The following is an 18,260-nucleotide window of genomic DNA, read 5'->3' as shown; positions in this document are numbered from 1 at the left end:
CAGTAAATATTCATAGTTTTGAACAAAATTATTTATTCTTCTGTTTCACGTCTTTGAAGAATTACAGATGCATGTAACAACAAATCAACTATGATTCAGTGGTGTTCAAGTGACTCTCCAACGCCAAATTGACATATTTTAATGCCTGTTTTCTTCCTCTGGCCATGCTCAGGGAGCTCTGTAAGCTTGTTTAGCCAGTGAGCGCTCATAGCAGTTACGTCACTGCTTAGCATTACAAATAGTTGTTTCCGTCACAAGGTTTTGTCTAATGTCAGTAATATTTAAATGTTGTCTTGTTAAAACATCGAAAGGTTTGAAAGTATATTTACAATTACAGAAAAGTAGTTACTTAATTAAGTAAACAAACACAGCATTGAAAGTTTTATTTTGCAATTTAATGACCATGTAACTTCATTCCTAGAAAAATAATTTCACATATTTTATTTGTGGAGATGGTTGTTATTGAAACAAATAATGTTAAATATTGTGTTAATGAACAAACCATATAATATATATCATTTGAAAAGAAATAGTACAGAAAGAAGAAATCATACAGATACTATGGAGCTATATACAATTCAATTTCAATTCAATTCAATTCAATAATACATTTATTTAAGATGGTTACAATATATAAAAAACAATATTACAATAAACAATCATAAACAATTAATATAAGACCATCTTAGGGATCAAAATTAGAAGTAGAACTTGTCTCACATTGACCCCTAAAATAATAATAATAATTCAAACAAAAATAAGACCTATATTAAGATACTATAGCACAATAAGATCTATAAACAAATTAATGCATAAATATTTGAGCATCCTGTACGCACAAAAATATTTGTTAATTATTAAATAAATTATTTAGTTCAAGTGCTTGAAAATAAAAATTACCTTGCAGTGTACAAATACTCTAAAATTTACAAACATACTAAAGGCATATCTGAAAATGAATCACACACAAAAGAGTTATAGTTTACTACACAGTGTATATAATGGTATGGCAAGGTAGATTGGAAGAGGTAGGCACTAAATATTCTATTTGTGACACACAGACAGGCATTATTTAACAATATAATTGCAGCAGTACATTAGTGGTAGTACACTGTACAGATTTTCGGTGGGAAGGGTAAATATTAATTGGAAACACACATCTTCTAAATATTGTAGTGTAGTGAAGTATAGTAGAAACCCAACTTTAGGACACCTCTATTCAACAGACAAACCAATGCATTTCTTTTCTGTGAAATGAAAATGAAGGGCAATTTGTTTTAATATAACAGCCAACCCCTATTAAGGGAATTATTTTGGTCCTAAAGGTGTCTCTTCATTAGAGGTTCTACTGTAATACAATGGGAAAAAATGTTACCGAGAGGCTAGAAGATGAATCCAGGACAATTCGGCCCACTTTTGGTGGGCTTATTTAGGCTTATAAAATGCATATCAAAACCGATAAATATAAGCGGGCTGAATCGTCCAAGGGTCAAATCGCCTCGAATCGTCCCACTACACTAAGGGGATAAGGGAAGTAGGACTTCTCACATGACATGAGCAAATAGCTCTTTAGATCCAGTTCTACACAATCAATAATTCTATTTAAAAATGTTTATGTTTTTTTGTGATTTTGGAATGGTGTTCTTTCCAAAACTATCATCAATGCCAATCATACTCTATTCTAAAGTGATCATTCTACATCTAAATATTATATTAACACATAGTGTTAAATCTAGTTACCGTAGTATGAAAAAATAAAAATTTGTACAGTTCATTTATACACTGTTATTTTTGTTCAAATTTCACACCTCAAATAAATATTATTGAATATAATTATTTACTATTATACCAACGATCATGTCTAACATCAGGTTATGGTAGAACTCATAATAATCTCTAAAAACATATGGAACCCTCATTACCCTGCACACACTAAACATTCTTAGTAAGTTTAAAGAATCCGATATTGAGTGTTAACAACTACTGTACTATCTCTCACATACTGGAGTATATCTTATAGTATTCATACTATAATCAACTTCCTCTCTCAAAACAAAATCATCAAATACTAATTAATGTTAAATGTAAAATTTAAAATTTACAATAAATTCATAACATATATAAACTGTATCATCTAAAAGTGGAAAATTAACAAAAACAATAAATTCATATTCAAACACCTTTTACAAAATAAGCAATAATTCAACAAAACTCTTGTAGTTTTATTATTTTAACCACCAAACTTCTCCATGAAAAGTGCAAATTATTCTTGAAAATTGTCTGCATGATATAATTAAATACAAATTTCTAGAAAAAATTGCACGTGTTATTAAAAATATTCAGCCATTTGATATTTTTCAGACAGTTAGAGGTCCCCATATCACGGATGAATAGTTGTCTAAGAGGAGCTGATGGAGTTGGGTTGCATGCTCTTGATCTCTTGTTTCTACAACACACATAACTTGGACGTTAAAAATGGCATTCTTTAACCATGCCCGCTCATGGTGAATATCTTTGATACTAAACAGAGAAAAAATAAAAAATTAATTTCTAGAAAAACGGTATTAAAATAGGATGAAGCTTTGCGTCAAGGAGCTAAATGTCTTAATAATGTGTAATAAATTGTATATGTATATAGCTTTTCTGTATAACACTTTTAAGCTCTGTCTACACTATCAGTACATTAGTGGTAATACACTGTACAGGTTTTCGGTGTGACAACAAAAATGTGATGTGCCCATAATATATGGACACAATGATGTCATATCTCTAATATTTTTTGGTACATCACAATATTTTTGTCACTACTTTGATAGTGTAGACAGAGATTAAAATTATTAATCTCTATTTCAAAATAAGAAGATGGTTAAGAGTTAAAATAGGACAGTCAGGCTTTCAGTGAATGAAAATATTATGCTCCAATTTGGGCTGCGGTGTACATTAAAAGTTGTTTTTTTTCAACTCAAAAAAGTCAATTCAACATTGAAAAAAAATGGTGAATATTTTCCAGCGGTATTTTATAAAAAAAAAAAAAAAATGGAACAATATCTTTATTACTGTGATTTAAAGTACAGTCATACCTTACTCCCAGATCAGCAATTAGTTTGGTGAGTTCTGCTATACCACCAGGTCTATCACTCACAGTCACAACAAATTTACACAATCTCCCATCGGCTGCTAGACCTCTTTCCAAGCATCTTCCAAGAACTGTTGTATCGATATTACCACCACACAATGGTATAACAACCCTATTTTTTAAGAAAAAAATTATCCAGCAATTTAAAATGACGAAATTATTAACATTACATAAATAGAAAATGTAGGTATGGTATTGTTCCGATGAGCTCTCATAAGAGAGCTTCAAAGTGCTGGAGAATGGAGCAGTGTAAATGGTTCCTCTATTTTTCTTTATTTGATTATCTTAGGATAATTTGTGAATCATTTTTGTGTGCTGCAAAGCGCTGGGAAACATTGTTTAATGTGCTATTACTATTATTATTTTAGAGCTATAAAATTAGTTCCATGGTGCAACAAAGTATGATGTGAATTTTCCTTATTCATAACACAGTATTCCAGTTATTTCAAGTGGACTCAAAACCACAATTTACTGATAATGTACTCAGATAATTTTGTATTGGAGTTTCATATTAATGGTGAAATGAATTTCAGAAATGGTTTTTAATAAAGTTATTAATACAGTTATTAATGAAGCAAGTAACCCTGCAAACAGACCCTAGGTCACTGTATTTCATAGGAACTATTAATTTTGCTAAAAGCAATGCATATGAGATAACTTCCAGGTCTAGAATTACATAACATCTATATGTTACAAATTCTAATTTAAAAAACAGATTTGTGGGCATACCTTTTACCCTTAAGTTCAGGCAGCTTGTTACCCAACAGTGCTGCTAATGCCGTAGCACCAGCGCCCTCTACAACAGCTTTTTCAAGCTCAACCAACCTCAAGATTGAAAGTGCAATAAAGTCCTCACTATAAAAAAACGAAAAAAGAAAATTATCAGGTAAAATTGCAATAGTTAGGCCCCTCGGCAGGTCAAAACTTGATAGGAAATCATCCATTTATTAAAGGTGATGATATCGATATATTGCATATATATGCCTTGCAGATCAAATATAATCTTAGGGGGCTGGATATGAAATTTAACAAAAATCAGGCAGGTGGTATTATACTTAGGTTGCATTAATATTGAATTACAAGGTGGTATTACATTCAAGCTTGGGATTGTACTAGGTCATGTATAGTATTTGAAATTGTTTTCTTTCCATCTTTTTATCACTAATATGTATGTATATTTTATCAAAATACCCTTTTGCAATCTTGTTACTTACCTTACTGTTACAACTTTATCAATAATATCTTTAGCTGTTTCAAAGGCATTGACACCAACAAGTGGAACAGCAAGACCTACAAAACAAATATAAATAAATAACATTCAACATTGCTTTTGTTCTATTTGGTTCAACTGTTTTATGTAAGAAATCACATCAATAATAACATGTTTTAGTCTTAACGATTATAAACAATGTCTTAGTTAAGTCGAAGATGAGTAGTAGTAATTAGTCTTGTTTATTTTATTTCATTTATATGTAATTTTTATTTTCTATGGACCACAGATTCCAAAATAAAAGATTGAATGAATGAATAATAGTTCATTCTTATATATAGCACATTATAAGCAAGCCCTCAATGCGCTGAACAATCCAAAACATCACTGATTAATGAAATCTATTCATTTTATCGATTGAATAAGCTTACTTGCTATTTATTTTACTAATTCCCAACTAAGTAAATTAAATAATTAAAACGAATTGTAAGATCTTGTATATTTGTAGTGGTCTTTTGACATTAAAATGGAATGCGTGCAAAAGATTGTTATGAAAAAGACGATATTGAAAGGAACACATTGATTAAAAAACCCTTTCTAGTATTAGTAATGATCACCTTCATAAAAATGGCAAGCTCGAATAATTAAAGGAGTGAAAAGTTTGATGTTATGGTTAAGGAGCTCTATAGTGAAAAAACTGAGCTAAGTTTGTAATTATAAATTATTTAACCCACCATCTGCCAATGTTGGTCCCGCAGCAGTGTAAACTGGTCTACCAGCCTCTAAAGATGCTTTAAAACTGGCACATTCTTCAGACTCAACACCCTAAAAAAAAGAGAGTTAAATTTCAATATATTAATCTACAAATATCCAAACAATGTCCTGGATGTTTCTGGTATACCAGTAACAGAGTAACTCTCTACACACTATGAACAGAATCTTTTTCTAAAAATTAACACTTACGATTACAAGCGTTTTCGGGGACAAACTCTTAATGGCAAGGGCTGTTCCAGCAATTAAACCTCCTCCTCCTATTGGAATTATCACTGCATCAATATCTGCAATTTGCTCAACAATTTCAAGACCCATTGTACCCTGACCAGCAATGATATGTGGATTATCATACCTGTAAAAGACATTTAAACATTAATAACGCTGATTGTCGTCATATATTTGTTCACAAACTTTAACCTGGATGGATTGAAATGAAAGTGTACACCTATAGCGTGGTTCTCACTAGCATGCAGCGCAACTTGCGAAAAGAAAGAGCCCTTCCAATAATTGTGTTTGCCCCTGCCTGCGTGAAATCAAACCTGCTTGTTGTGCGTCAACGTTAGAATTGCCATACACTTTAACCAGGTTCACCCCACATACTTTTGAGTATGTGCTGTACTATTCTAGTGTTCTTTTCAAACTGTTTTGATTTCCCTGTAGCAATGTTTGCAGTACTGTTGCACCGTCGGTTCCCACTTGTGATTACGCAACACAGTACTTTGCGTTTCTGTGTTGCCTTGCATTCTTGTGGGAACAAAGCTTAAACTCACCCGTTGATATAAGCAAGACCCTGTTTTCTTCCTATCTTCATGGCAAGATTTTTTGACTATAAAATAAAAAAATACATTTTATATACATCATTAAGATCGATGATTATATCAAAGAATAAACATATAAATAAAAGGTATTATTAATCAAATTTGTTAATAACATCAGGCAAGAGAAAAATGATCACTCTTCCCTGGTATGAATATAGTACTTCTAAATGCTGCATTAGGGGCAAGCTATTCCCTGGCATTAATAGTATTAAGAATTCTCTTAAGATACTCCTATCTGCTGCATTAGGCGGAGAAATAAAGAAAGGGTTCGGTTAAGAATGAACAACGAACTGACGATAAGACGAATTAAGTAAATGTTAAAAAGAAATACTTCACCAAAATAAGTGTGTGATAGTGGTTATAAGAATTCATTTCAGTAGTAGAAATTCCTCTTCTCTGCCAACATTAGACGAGAAAACTATGCGATGTATTACGCTACTACTTCGAAGGTTATTGTTGGTAAATATTATTAGGATTATGTATTTATGTAGAAACTTTTCTCAACTATCATACGTACCTCACCAATATCAGCTCCGTGTATTATTACATTCGCTTGTTGCTGCCTACATAGACTGACTTTCATGATTGGTGCAACAATCGGCATGACAACCGTTACCGGGATGCCAAGATCCTTGCCATGATAAGAAAGTGCTAACGCATGGTTTCCAGCTGATGCTGCTATTACGCCTTTCTTTTTCTGGGCCTAAAGTAAAAATTTATTTCATTTAGCAATTAAAAAGCAATCAAAAAAGAAAAATTATAATAATAATGGAAGGAACAAAATACAAAAATAAAACAAACAACAGCATACAGAATCAATGCATTACATATTTGTATTATTTCTTGGTCAGTACCATTAAGCTCTGTCTCCGCTATCAAACTAGTTTGACAAAAATTGTGATGTTCCTAAATAGGGTGGTGATATGACATCATCATGTCCATATATGGGCACATCACACTTTTTGTCACATAAAGTTTGATAGTGTAGACAGAGCATTATGGACCATGTCAAAATGTTTCTACTGCAGTTATTGCAGTAACTACATATTTTTTACTGCAAAAGTATATGACTTTTTAGTTCGTTTTAATGTAGAAGTTATCAAGGCAGTCACTGGAACATTACACAAAAAAGTTTTTTTAGTTTTACAGGTTACAGAGAAAACAAATAGTTATAGTTACTGCATTAGAATAATTTTGACATGGTCCCTTATACATTATTTATTCTAATTCAAATGTTTAATCAAATTAAGCGGCCTGAATTAATTTAAAGTCAAATTTCTTATTCATTTAAAAACAAATATAAATACTGGATTTTTAAAAATGAATTTTCCTAATTATTCAATAATCACAAATTACTATGACAGTAACATTGGCATCAAATTAAAACAATTGACAATAAAACATCTGTTCATCTGATATAACATTACCTTATTTAGCATAAGAAGTGTGTTTCTTGCTCCCCTTTCTTTAAAGCTGTTAACAAATGAATTGAAAATAATTACACTATATAAAGCATTTTTCTCATCCAATTTTTGCCCTAAAGGCTTTAACTCATGCAATGAATTGATACATGCTTGTTACTAACATTTTCCTTGTACCCTTTTTCTGTAAGGTTTCTTCTCTGTCTGTCCCATCATTATCACCCTGAATATGGGTATTTCTAAAAAGGGGTTCTACATGTTATAAAAACTTAATGTTGAAATAAGGAAACAAAAACAAAGTGGTTGAAGAATTCTATGTGCTTTTTAATGAGGCCTAAATCAGGATGTTTTTATTAGGTCTCAATGGTCCATCATCCTACATCAAAATATTCCATTTTTTTATTTCAGATTTAAAATGATAAAAAAGCTGTTCTATTAATCAACTTTGGTTCAGGTACAGAATTCTTACCTTCCTGTAAATTGTAAAAATTCTTTCTTGAAATATATCTCCATCCCTGTCAGTGCAGACATGTGTGATTTCTGAGAGTGAAAAATGTTTTTAATTAAACAATGAATAAATATTGAAATTTTCACAGTTTCTTCCTCCTTGTCTTTTGCTTATTTAACATTTGAGTTCTCAAAATAGTATATATTTCAATGTTAGTGTACATTATCAACGCCAAAGGAATCATATCTAAAGAATTCTGCTGCAGTTACTGCAGTAGCTACACTTAAGTTAATGCAATCAACTTAGTGCAATGATTTAGTCTGTTTCAAGTAGAGGTGTAAGGCCTTGGCATGATTAGCCAAAATGTGCTAAAAAATTGAATAAACAGTGATTACTGCAGTAATTGAAGTAGGATTATTTTGACATGGTCCCTAAAGACATCCCTAATATTAATTGCTTGTCAAAGGTAATTTTTCTTTTTCCCAAATGATATAGATGAGATAGCAGCCATAATTTCTGAGCACACCAGTTTTCAGACTGTGAAATTGCCAAAATAAACAATATATCATCGTGAGGTAATTTCCAAAATGAGCGTAATCAAAAACGGTACTGGGTTTGGTCTACTAGCATTCCTGCTCCCAACCAGTCATCTATTCTTTGAAGCCTTGATGAAGTAAGTCTACCTGGTGGTGACTGTAGAATGGTCCCGAGATAATGACTATACTTCGGCTTTAGTCGAAAGAAGATTGAAATACTGGTTAGAGAGAGTACTGTATACAGTGTTTGATTACATTAGTGTAGATATGTGTCAAGGTCTATATTGAAATGATGTTGTGCATATTATTATAGATAAGGATAAGGATAGTAGTTGGATGTAATGATCTTGTATATCAAATAGGCTGTCATGCGATAAATTGGTTAATCCATGTAGTTTTGATTAATCCATATTATTTTATACATATTTTAAATTATTGTTATGATTATATCATTAATAAAAATGATATTTGTTAGTATAAATTTCATAATATTAAAATATAGATATAAAGAAGAAAAGCAAAGAGATTATGGAGCGGCTATTCCTAAATATTCCTCACACAGAATGTACCAAACATATTTTCTAAATGCTAACCTGACAAGGAGTTCTCTGTATTCCACTTTTGATCTTATACGCAGCCGCACTAACATCCTGGAACTTTACGCAGATAGGATTATCAGGGTCACACAACTCGTCTTTTAGATCGCCATCCTTCATGTCTTCTATTTCAGTATCATTGTGATTTGTGTTCCCATTCTGAGAACAATCTTCAATAACCAATTTTTGGACTTTATCTTCGATTCCATTTGTCGTGCAAATTGTAGAAGTCATATTTTCCTAAATTTCTAATCTGAAAAGAGAAACGATCATCAGAAAAGTGAAAAGAGTCTTTACAATAAAATGTTTAAAACAATTAATATCATAAACAAAATTTGAAATATGTATTATGATTGATAAATTTAAAACTTCAATTTAATGGGTTACATACCAAACCTGTAGCAAAGGGATTTTGAAGACTTTAACAACGAATCCCCTTCTTCTAAGATTGACGTTTTAAAACTAGAAACCAGCACAGAAAATTATAGGCCTACTAAATCTAGGTGATGACAATTTGTACATCTTTATGGAAAAACAAACCTCTCTGGCTATGGTCTTGGTTATCATGCATCACTTCATTCTTAAACATTTATAGAACCATTACAAAAACAAAATAATTATATGGGTTCTAGCTATTCAGGTTTTTTTTTTTAAGAGGGAGCGCTAACAATAACATATCATTATAATCTGTGGAAATCAATCAATAAACTAAATGCATCTGTCAGAAGGGTTACTTAGGACAACTACCAAAGCTACCACTCTGCTAGGACCCACTGAATACCTGAGTCTTATTTTCTATTTTACACAAACTAAAACTAATGGTCCCAAGACTTTACTTAGGTTAAAGTCTTAATTTCAAATCCTTGACGTTTTACCAGGATAATGAACTCGAATCACCCACACTAAGCCATTGTATTAGCCATTAAATCTCAAATTCTCCTGATTAAATATTAATAGATTTTAATGTCAATGCCAAGTGTATAGTTTGCATTGTTGTTGAATGTAACTATTCATGCATGAAGGTTAAAATGCACAGAATCAACAAAAGAAAGGATCTAGATTTATTTGTAGACCTACCAATTTTATTGCATCAAAATCTTGGTAACTAATAAAATGAGGCTTACACAGTTACAAATTTATCTTGTTTTCTGATCAGATTAGGGCACCATTTTTCATTTTGGTAAAATAGTGAAAGTATGTTGTAAACAGTAAAATATTAGTTATGTTAATAAAAAAGCACATTATTTTATATAAATGAATGCAAGATGCATATGCCTTCAACCAACCCCAAACCAGGGAGTAAACCATGACAAACCTTACATACCAACAAGTTTAAAAAGTTAATGTATTATTAATTAAGGCTAGGCCTAGGCCTTCTATCCGTGGATAGTGGACCGGTCCCGACCTGCTTTTTGAGCTACGTCAATAAGATAATAAATCGCGATCATGCTTGCTTCCTAGCCTAGCTAGGCCTCTAGTTCTAGTGGAAGGCCTAGGATAGCTAGCCTAGCTAGGCTGGGCCACCAGGCGGTAGCGGTAGTCCAGCCTAAAACTAAATAACAGCAATCAATCATATTAACAATGACGTATTATGTATATTTTGTGGAAACCAACAAACTGCACTCACCACATAGCATTATTGTCAAATAAAATATAATCTAACTTACGAATAATAAGCTATAATACTGTAGGTAGTACGAAAACGTTCTTCGTATAAAGTCGAAACAGTCGTCGTCCTTGCTTCTTGAATCGTGTTCGTGTTGTTTTTGTAAAACAGGGTCAAGTCATGATATTGCGTCATACCAAAAATGTCTGGTTGTGTTTCACGTACACAAACGTAACGGATGTCACCAATTTAAACGTTTCTGATTGGTCAAAAATGACACACCTCATTCACGCCCCCACAAAATTAACGCAGTAAACTATACTAGTACATGCAGTATTTCAATTTGAAAACTATTATTATGTGTATATAGGCCCCATATAGGCCTATTTTCAGTACTATATAATTATTATAATAAACTTTTACAAACTTTTTGACGTAACAGTTTAAAGGCATTGTTCTTTCTTCAGCTTTTATTGATTTAATTAATTTAAGAAAAAATGATTTATTACAAAAAAAGTAGGCTATCGATCAAGACTTTTTGAGTTACTTGGCATGTGACGTTCGAATAAATACTCATAAACTCGACTGTCAATATAACACACAAACACATAATTATATCCAAACCCATTGTTCCTCTACTAACAAAAATAACTTTATTTTGGCCTAATTATTAGATTTTAAAAATAGCCTTACTAGGCCTATATGATTCACGTCAACCAAATAGTACAGTACTCACATGCAGTAATGTGTAAGAAGACAATACAGTGGGCCTACGTTTGGTTTTGTGTCTTATTCAACAATAGGCCTGCCTTATTATTAATTCTGTGATATTCGTTTATAAAAAACGGAAAATAATATTAAATTGAAGGTTGTTCGTCATAGGAATATAGATCACAAGTCACCGATCCTTTATGATATAGGAAATGCTGTAATATCTCAAGTAACGTGATACCAACATGTGTCCCCTTAAAAAGAGTGTCTTCTGGGGATTTCCCCGTTTCTAACCGAACTTTTATACCTAGAAATTGCTCTTAACCGCCTTAATAGTGTCACGTACGTGAACCGGAGAATTTCTAATGTGTCTAGAAATTTACTTATCTAGAAAACTCAGATATCTTGGGTTTTCTAGCGCTTGAAAACTGAAAACTGAGTTTTCTGGTTCGAGTTTCTCAGATTCCAATACCAGCAAACTGCCTGTCTACTACGTTCGTTGATAATGATGAAGAATTCCTCTATCGTTTAGATTATTGATACAATCCACGGTTAAAGATGTATTGTTCTCCAAAAACATTAATGAAGATTAATTTTAAAAGAAGACTTTGAATGATCGTAGCCATTTAGCAGCAAAATAAATCACTAGTAGTAATGTTTTCACTTATAAAAAGACAAAATAAATAAAATTCAACTAATCCATTAAATTCCTTTTTGCTTGCTTTGCTTTTTTTTTTTTTTTTTTCAGGTAAATACATTTTTTTCCGATCCAATTTTTGGTTTGTGGATAAATATTATATGAATGGCCTAAAAAAAAAGACATTTAAAAAATATATTCTTCTTTAAAGGTACTCATTCAAACCATAGAGGAAGTGAATTAAACTTACTTCCCTTCTCAACGTTAATTTGTATGTCGGTTAATGCCAATAGAATGGATGGGTTTTTTTTTTATATCTGTTCAGGATTTTTGTTAGACGCTTTGTAAATCGTAAACCTTGTTTATTTGAGAAGCAAAACCATTGTCTTTATAATAACAAGAAGCTCGTTTTGTATTGTTTTTTTAACTACACCTAGAAGTAAACTTTATATTATTTTATTTTTAGCAAACCACTGTTTATCATAATGATTTTTATAGCAATATGCAATATGTCTTACTGCATATTCAACACGAACAGCGGACCAATTAAAGTATACAACTACTGTATTCATACTCCTATATGAAATTCATTCCAGTATTGCAGTCTAATTTCAGAGTTAAAACTTTTACAAATAAAAAAGCTTATTGAATATATATATATAATTCTAAACCACCCGGTGATTATACTGAAATTTAATTAATTGAAATTTAATTGAAACAATAAGATGAGGAAATCTGTGAGAATGAGAAAAAATCGGCCCAACCAAGATTCGAACCTGGACCTTCTGCTTGGTATTCAAATGTCCTAACCATTTTCATCTGGCTGTATAAGAGATGAGAATCCTTGTTATGTAAAACACATTCTGACACTTTAGGGTCAACCAAATTGTAAATTTTGAATTATTGTGGCTTATTGAAATCAGTCTCCACACACAATCAAATGTATTATTATTTAATATTTTTAACTACAAATGTATATATAATATGTTGTGTGAAATAAAACTGAACTGATTAGTTAGAGATAACAGTAGTACCCAATCGGATCATGTATAATGTGTAAATTACTCAAGCATAGTTTATAAGCAAGGCTATCTAACTAACAATTTTCCAAGAGTCATTTTGTCGATCTGTAGGGTGATCACGGACTACAGAGCATATTATTTGATTCACTTAACGAAATCTCAGCAAACATATGTCAAAAAGTATATGGCCTAACTATCTAGTTTTCTGTAGTTTGCCAAAGTTTGTCAACTCAAAAACTTTTCTTGGTAAAGAGTTTGCTTGAGTTTGCAAACAAAAGTTTGAGTGAATTTTACTAAAGTTTGTTATTCTTTTGATTTCTTTTCTATATCATCCTCTTCTTGTGATTTAATTTCAATTCCTCTATTTAACTGCGCAATTACATCCATATGTTTAAAGTTTTGAGGTTGAGTGTTGAAATTCTTAAGCAAAGCAAATCGCTCTTTGTCATGATGAGCATAGTAAAGTTGCATCTGATTGGCTAAGAACTGTGCCTCGGAAACACCCTAATAAGAAAGAAAAAATACTACGTTAAAAAAGTGTAAACATGTAAAAATCATATAAACAAAATATTTCCAGTGCAAAGAGATATATATTTAATCTTCATTTTCTAGATTTAAAATGTAACATTGTATATGGGTAGTAACTGCATATATTTATTGAATAGATTTCATTAATTCATATAAACAAAATATTTCCAGTGCAAAGAAATATTTTAATCTTCATTTTCTAGATTTAAAATATAAATTTGTATATGGGTAGTAACTGCATATATTTATTGAATAGAGTTCAGTAATTCATATAAACAAAATATTTCCAGTGTAAAGAAATATTCATTTTCTAGACTTAAAATATAAAATTGTATATAATTCATACGTTACATTCATAAAAATCATTAAAAAAAAACTTACAAGAGCTTTGGTATCAAATTCACCTTTCATAAGTACAATACCTGCAAACAAAAATCATATCATTTTTAAAAAACATTCTTAAACTTTACATAGTTAAAAAAACGACCATAATTAAAATTAAAATTCTACCTTTAGATTCCATAATTTCCACATAATGGATCATTGACAGAGTAATAGGAGCATTTTCTTGAAAAGCCTTAAAAATATAAAACAAAAAGCAACATCAGTGGTACTTTATTAGGAAGGAGTAAATGATGACAAACTTGGTTTATTCTGTTATTAAAGCACAGGTAAGGTAAGGTAAAGGTGAGTCCCGTGTTCTCTGAACGTAGGGGAATGAGCTGTTAGGAGCTCATTGTACTAAGCCTCGGCATTATGTGGTAGGGTGGCCAGTTCCTTTCCACGCCGCCTTTTTTCTCCCTAGTATTTTCAACCAGGTACTCATTTACAGCTGAGTGGACTGGCAGTTGTCGGGAATTGAACCCGGGTCTATCTGTATGACAGTCAAGTGTCCTAACCACTCGGCTATCAACACAGGTACAGGCATGAATTATAAACATATCTGGTTAATATTTGTAATAGAAATCAAGACAAACAAGGCCATTACATGGCTGCAGTCGCGAGCTCAAGTTAGTGTTTACTGACCAGCCAACCGACCGACATAGTGAGCTGTAGAGTTGCGTTGCAAGCGACTAAAAATACATGAATTTCCCTTAAAATGATAAAATACACAATTTGGAAAAATTCTGCTATAAAAACCAGAAAGATTTTTTTTTAGTAGTTAGGTAGTTTAACCTAATGTAATGACATGTCTGGTGACTCCCTAGAAGGTGAAAAAAGATGGTGGATACTTTTTGCTATAACATGAAAATACAACTCTGAAGTTGAATAAAAATACTAGAAACGTAACATTCAAGTTATATTACCTTTTATTTTTCATAGTTTTTTAAAAATGCTCTCTATTTACAACATTTGTGTACAAAAGAATAGATATTTTATTGTGTCATTTGAACTATCCCCTCACTGATAAGGAAGTGCTTGATTTTCAACAAGCTTGTGTAACAAGAATAAAATCCTAAAAATTATGAAACATATGGGAAACTATAGACCTATAATTGTTGGAATGTATGATCAATAGAAATTGTTTGCCCGCACCTGGCCTTTAAGTTAAATTAATAAGTTTGTAAAATTTTAATTTAAGGCAGGACAATGTAAACAACAGCCACATTAACAGCAACAGGTTCAAGGCACTCTTTGAGCACAATTCTGGTGGTAGAACAAGTCTTTTTGGATAAGGACTTCAACTGGAGGTCCAGTGTACACATCTGGCTTGTGAATTCAGTACATATTTCAAAGAGAGTAGGGGCCTACCCTGGTGCTATATCACAAAGGATAGCTGTAAGGAGCGGCCAGCACAGATTCATTATTACATCCCGGATGTGTCTCATGATATAATGGTGCAACAATTCTGCTTTCCTTCGCTCCATCTCGTTATGTATATGTCAGCTGATATGTCAGTTGTTGTTGCAGAATTTTTACAAAAGAAAACCGGTATTTGAGTATAAAATACTAAATATACCTGATAGTTTATGAGTGTGGTTAGATGACAATTGTTTCCATCAAATTGACCCAGATAAAATTCAAAGCCATCGCCTCGAGGTAGAGGATACAAGAACTGAAAATAAGAAATAGATATTGCAGTATAGTGGCAAAACACTACTGGCTGAATATTATTAATATTATTTTGTGGGGGGTGAGGGACATACTGTGTCTATGATAAGAAGAGAAAGTGTAAAACAAATGAAAAGTATATGAAAATACTATTTCATTGTCTGTAATAATTTAATGTATACATTATATAGATTAAAAAAACAAATTTAATATTCGTTAAACCTATACTTTTACACTACAGTTTTTGTTGTGGGGGGAAGGGAGGGGAGGGGGATATTTATACTATATTATAGTATAAATAATTTGTGTACAAAAGAGTACACTTCACAGTACATTTACATTTACACTGCTGGTACAATTCATTCTTAAAACAGTTTGTAAACACGTTTTTGCTCATTCAAGCATGATAATCTTTCTTGTTTATATTATAAATAATTTGTGTACATCAGAGTAAACATAAAAGTCATTTATTACAGTACAGTAAAGACATTCTAAAACATTTATAGAAATTACTGTGTGATGGAATATGTATTGCAAGTTTAATTTATTACAACTTACTGTGGGATAAGTTGCAGATTTAGTTTGTATTTCATGAAAAACATCAGCCTGAAAATAAAAGAAGATGTACATTATAAAATAGCTAAAGTGCAGAACCTTTTACATCTCCTCCTAAACCATGGGGCTGATTTTTACACACTGGGGCACCAAAGTGTGGATTTCCTCCATGGTTGGGGCTATGTTAGTCAACGTTTTAGGCCCTTCAAACAGCCAAACATGTTCTGGTCGCATAGAGGTCTTCAAAGATACCATCTGTGGGTATTATTTAGTAAAGGTAAAAGAAAATAAGATTTTGCTTTTGTTTTGAACAAAATATTTTAAGAAAATAAAAATACATACTGGGATTACAGCAGTGATACAATCCTTGTCATTATGAAATTCTCGCCAAATCTAAAAGTTTAAATAAAGCACAATTAGCATGTAACATAATTTCATTCCATACATTGTATTATTATTGTAGAGCTACCGTAATTTAAATTATTTAATTTGATGATTTTTAGTGATTATTATTTTTTTTTAGCGCAATATGTTTGTATGACATTTATTTCTTTTTATCTCACGTTCATATAAAGTTTGCAGTACACACCACGTATATTGGTTCTGAAAAGTTTCTCAAAAAGTTTCTTGACGTTTCGATCAATATGCCTTGATTGTCCTCCTCCTTTTCAGAACTAATATATGTGGTGTACCGCAAACTTTATATCAACATTTGATTTCGCCATGCAAACCTTCAAACAATATATATATATATGTCACCTTTCCAATTTCATCAGAAGATTTGTCTTGGATGAGATCAAGTTTCATTACACTGTCTAAGGACTAAAAAAAGGGAAAAGAAAAAAAAAACAGAAATTACTCTTACATTTCAGCATGATGACTAGTCAATCTGAACGTATGTAAAACAATAGTATAACTTTTTATAGGCCGCATAAACTGACTTACTGGTATTTTTTGAGATGTATATTGTAAAAGTCTAGCTTTTTTCTCCTTAAATGCCTATAAAACAGGAAAACAATTATTATTTATAGCATTAAAGGACTTGACTGAGGACCATATTTTAACAACATATTAGGGATTTACATTGCTGTGACATCACAGGTGCACACTTTGTAAATAAATCGTAAAAAATATAAATGTTGATTTTTTTATTGCTTCTTTTGCTTATCTGGACTCATTAAGTAGATTTTGCGATGCACCTGTGACGTCACAGCAATTTACGGCGACGGCTGTACAACGTGTGCAGCGATATCCTTCATCTAGGATTGTTCTGAAATCATATGTACATCCCTAATACATTGTAAAAATATGGTCCTCAGTCAAGTTGTCCTTTAACAATATATTTAAAGTATAAAAAAAACCCTAAAAACAAAATAGACTATTGAAAGTACATCAAAATCAATGTTTGCAAAAATGAATATTGATTATTTTATTACCATCGGCATGTGGGTCTCCATAAAACTTCTGAACAGTGTAATTGCGTTAGTATAGTTAGTCAAATGAAAAATAAAAATAATAATTTACTTTAACATCTGCTTCTCTTGGTTTAAACTCTTTCTTGTCGATTGGTTTTGGTTTTGTGGAACCCACTGATTTTACTCTCTGGTGAAATTCTTCTGAATTAGTACTAAAAACAATTACAATATCCTTAGATTTAGTAATAGCGACCTCTATTTTTAAATATATTTTAAAATGCTATAGTAGTACCCTCTAGTAGGCCTATATATGGACAATTCTTCTCTCTGTACTATAAAAAAAACCCCTCGTATTTCTTTTTATATAGCCTATAGGCCTAGGCCCTATATATAAATATAATTTCGTAATCAGTAAAGACTTAGGCATATATTTCATTTTATATTTCAGTTAGGCCCTGTTAATCAACACAGAAGCCCACAACCATTGATGTCATACTACATACGTAGACCCTATATAGGGCTACTACTACGTGTGGTTGGTTCGTCCCAATTGCGAGTTCGTCCGTTGTTGACCTACCTTTGAAATTGTTTAATTTTATCCGCGTATTTTTCAAAATATGGATTATTACTAAGTTTTTCACGGTCTTCTTCTTTAATACTTTCATTAAAACGAAAAGCTGTAACTGATATGTGCCTTCGAGTAATAGAAATTGGCCATTTGTTGAAAGGACGTGAAAACATTTTTGCAGCCAAGGAGGCCGCCATGTTAATGGTTAATTAGAGGGCGTCAGATCG

General features: G+C 31.7%; 2 protein-coding genes across 2 annotated transcripts; both read right to left on the bottom strand.

Annotated features, from left to right (window-relative positions):
* Nucleotides 1-404: 404 nt before the first annotated feature.
* Nucleotides 405-10,680, bottom strand: LOC140052054 (L-threonine ammonia-lyase-like). The gene is made up of 12 exons (XM_072097434.1): nt 10,607-10,680; nt 8,937-9,192; nt 7,829-7,899; nt 7,366-7,411; nt 6,456-6,641; nt 5,891-5,946; nt 5,310-5,472; nt 5,081-5,171; nt 4,351-4,426; nt 3,866-3,991; nt 3,081-3,248; nt 405-2,520 (listed from the first exon to the last, which is right to left on the bottom strand). The coding sequence occupies exons 2-12, from the start codon at nt 9,171-9,173 to the stop codon at nt 2,358-2,360; spliced, it is 1,383 nt and encodes a 460-aa protein (XP_071953535.1). The 5' UTR covers nt 9,174-9,192; nt 10,607-10,680; the 3' UTR covers nt 405-2,357.
* A 1,891-nt stretch (nt 10,681-12,571) lies between these two features.
* Nucleotides 12,572-18,245, bottom strand: LOC140051476 (ATP synthase mitochondrial F1 complex assembly factor 1-like). The gene is made up of 10 exons (XM_072096698.1): nt 18,043-18,245; nt 17,575-17,677; nt 16,996-17,049; nt 16,810-16,872; nt 16,393-16,443; nt 16,054-16,101; nt 15,404-15,499; nt 13,954-14,020; nt 13,825-13,865; nt 12,572-13,419 (listed from the first exon to the last, which is right to left on the bottom strand). Exons 1-10 carry the CDS (start codon nt 18,228-18,230, stop codon nt 13,219-13,221), a joined length of 912 nt encoding a protein of 303 aa, XP_071952799.1. The 5' UTR covers nt 18,231-18,245; the 3' UTR covers nt 12,572-13,218.
* Nucleotides 18,246-18,260: the final 15 nt, after the last annotated feature.

Source organism: Antedon mediterranea, chromosome 6 (genome assembly GCF_964355755.1).
Source record: "Antedon mediterranea chromosome 6, ecAntMedi1.1, whole genome shotgun sequence".
NCBI lineage: Eukaryota > Metazoa > Echinodermata > Crinoidea > Comatulida > Antedonidae > Antedon > Antedon mediterranea.
This window is presented reverse-complemented; position numbering and strand designations above follow the sequence as displayed.

Excerpts from the sequence above, each read along its gene's own strand:
- LOC140052054 (XM_072097434.1), bottom strand. The coding sequence starts at position 9,173 with ATGACTTCTACAATTTGCACGACAAATGGAATCGAAGATAAAGTCCAA. Across the intron at positions 6,642-7,365 it reads CACTTCTTATGCTAAATAAG|GCCCAGAAAAAGAAAGGCGT; the intron begins GTAATGTTATAT and ends TTTTTACTTTAG. Across the intron at positions 2,521-3,080 it reads ATTGCTGATCTGGGAGTAAG|TATCAAAGATATTCACCATG; the intron begins GTATGACTGTAC and ends TTCTCTGTTTAG.
- LOC140051476 (XM_072096698.1), bottom strand. The coding sequence starts at position 18,230 with ATGGCGGCCTCCTTGGCTGCAAAAATGTTTTCACGTCCTTTCAACAAA. Across the intron at positions 15,500-16,053 it reads AATCTGCAACTTATCCCACA|TTCTTGTATCCTCTACCTCG; the intron begins GTAAGTTGTAAT and ends TCTTATTTTCAG. Across the intron at positions 13,866-13,953 it reads GGAAATTATGGAATCTAAAG|GTATTGTACTTATGAAAGGT; the intron begins GTAGAATTTTAA and ends TTTTGTTTGCAG.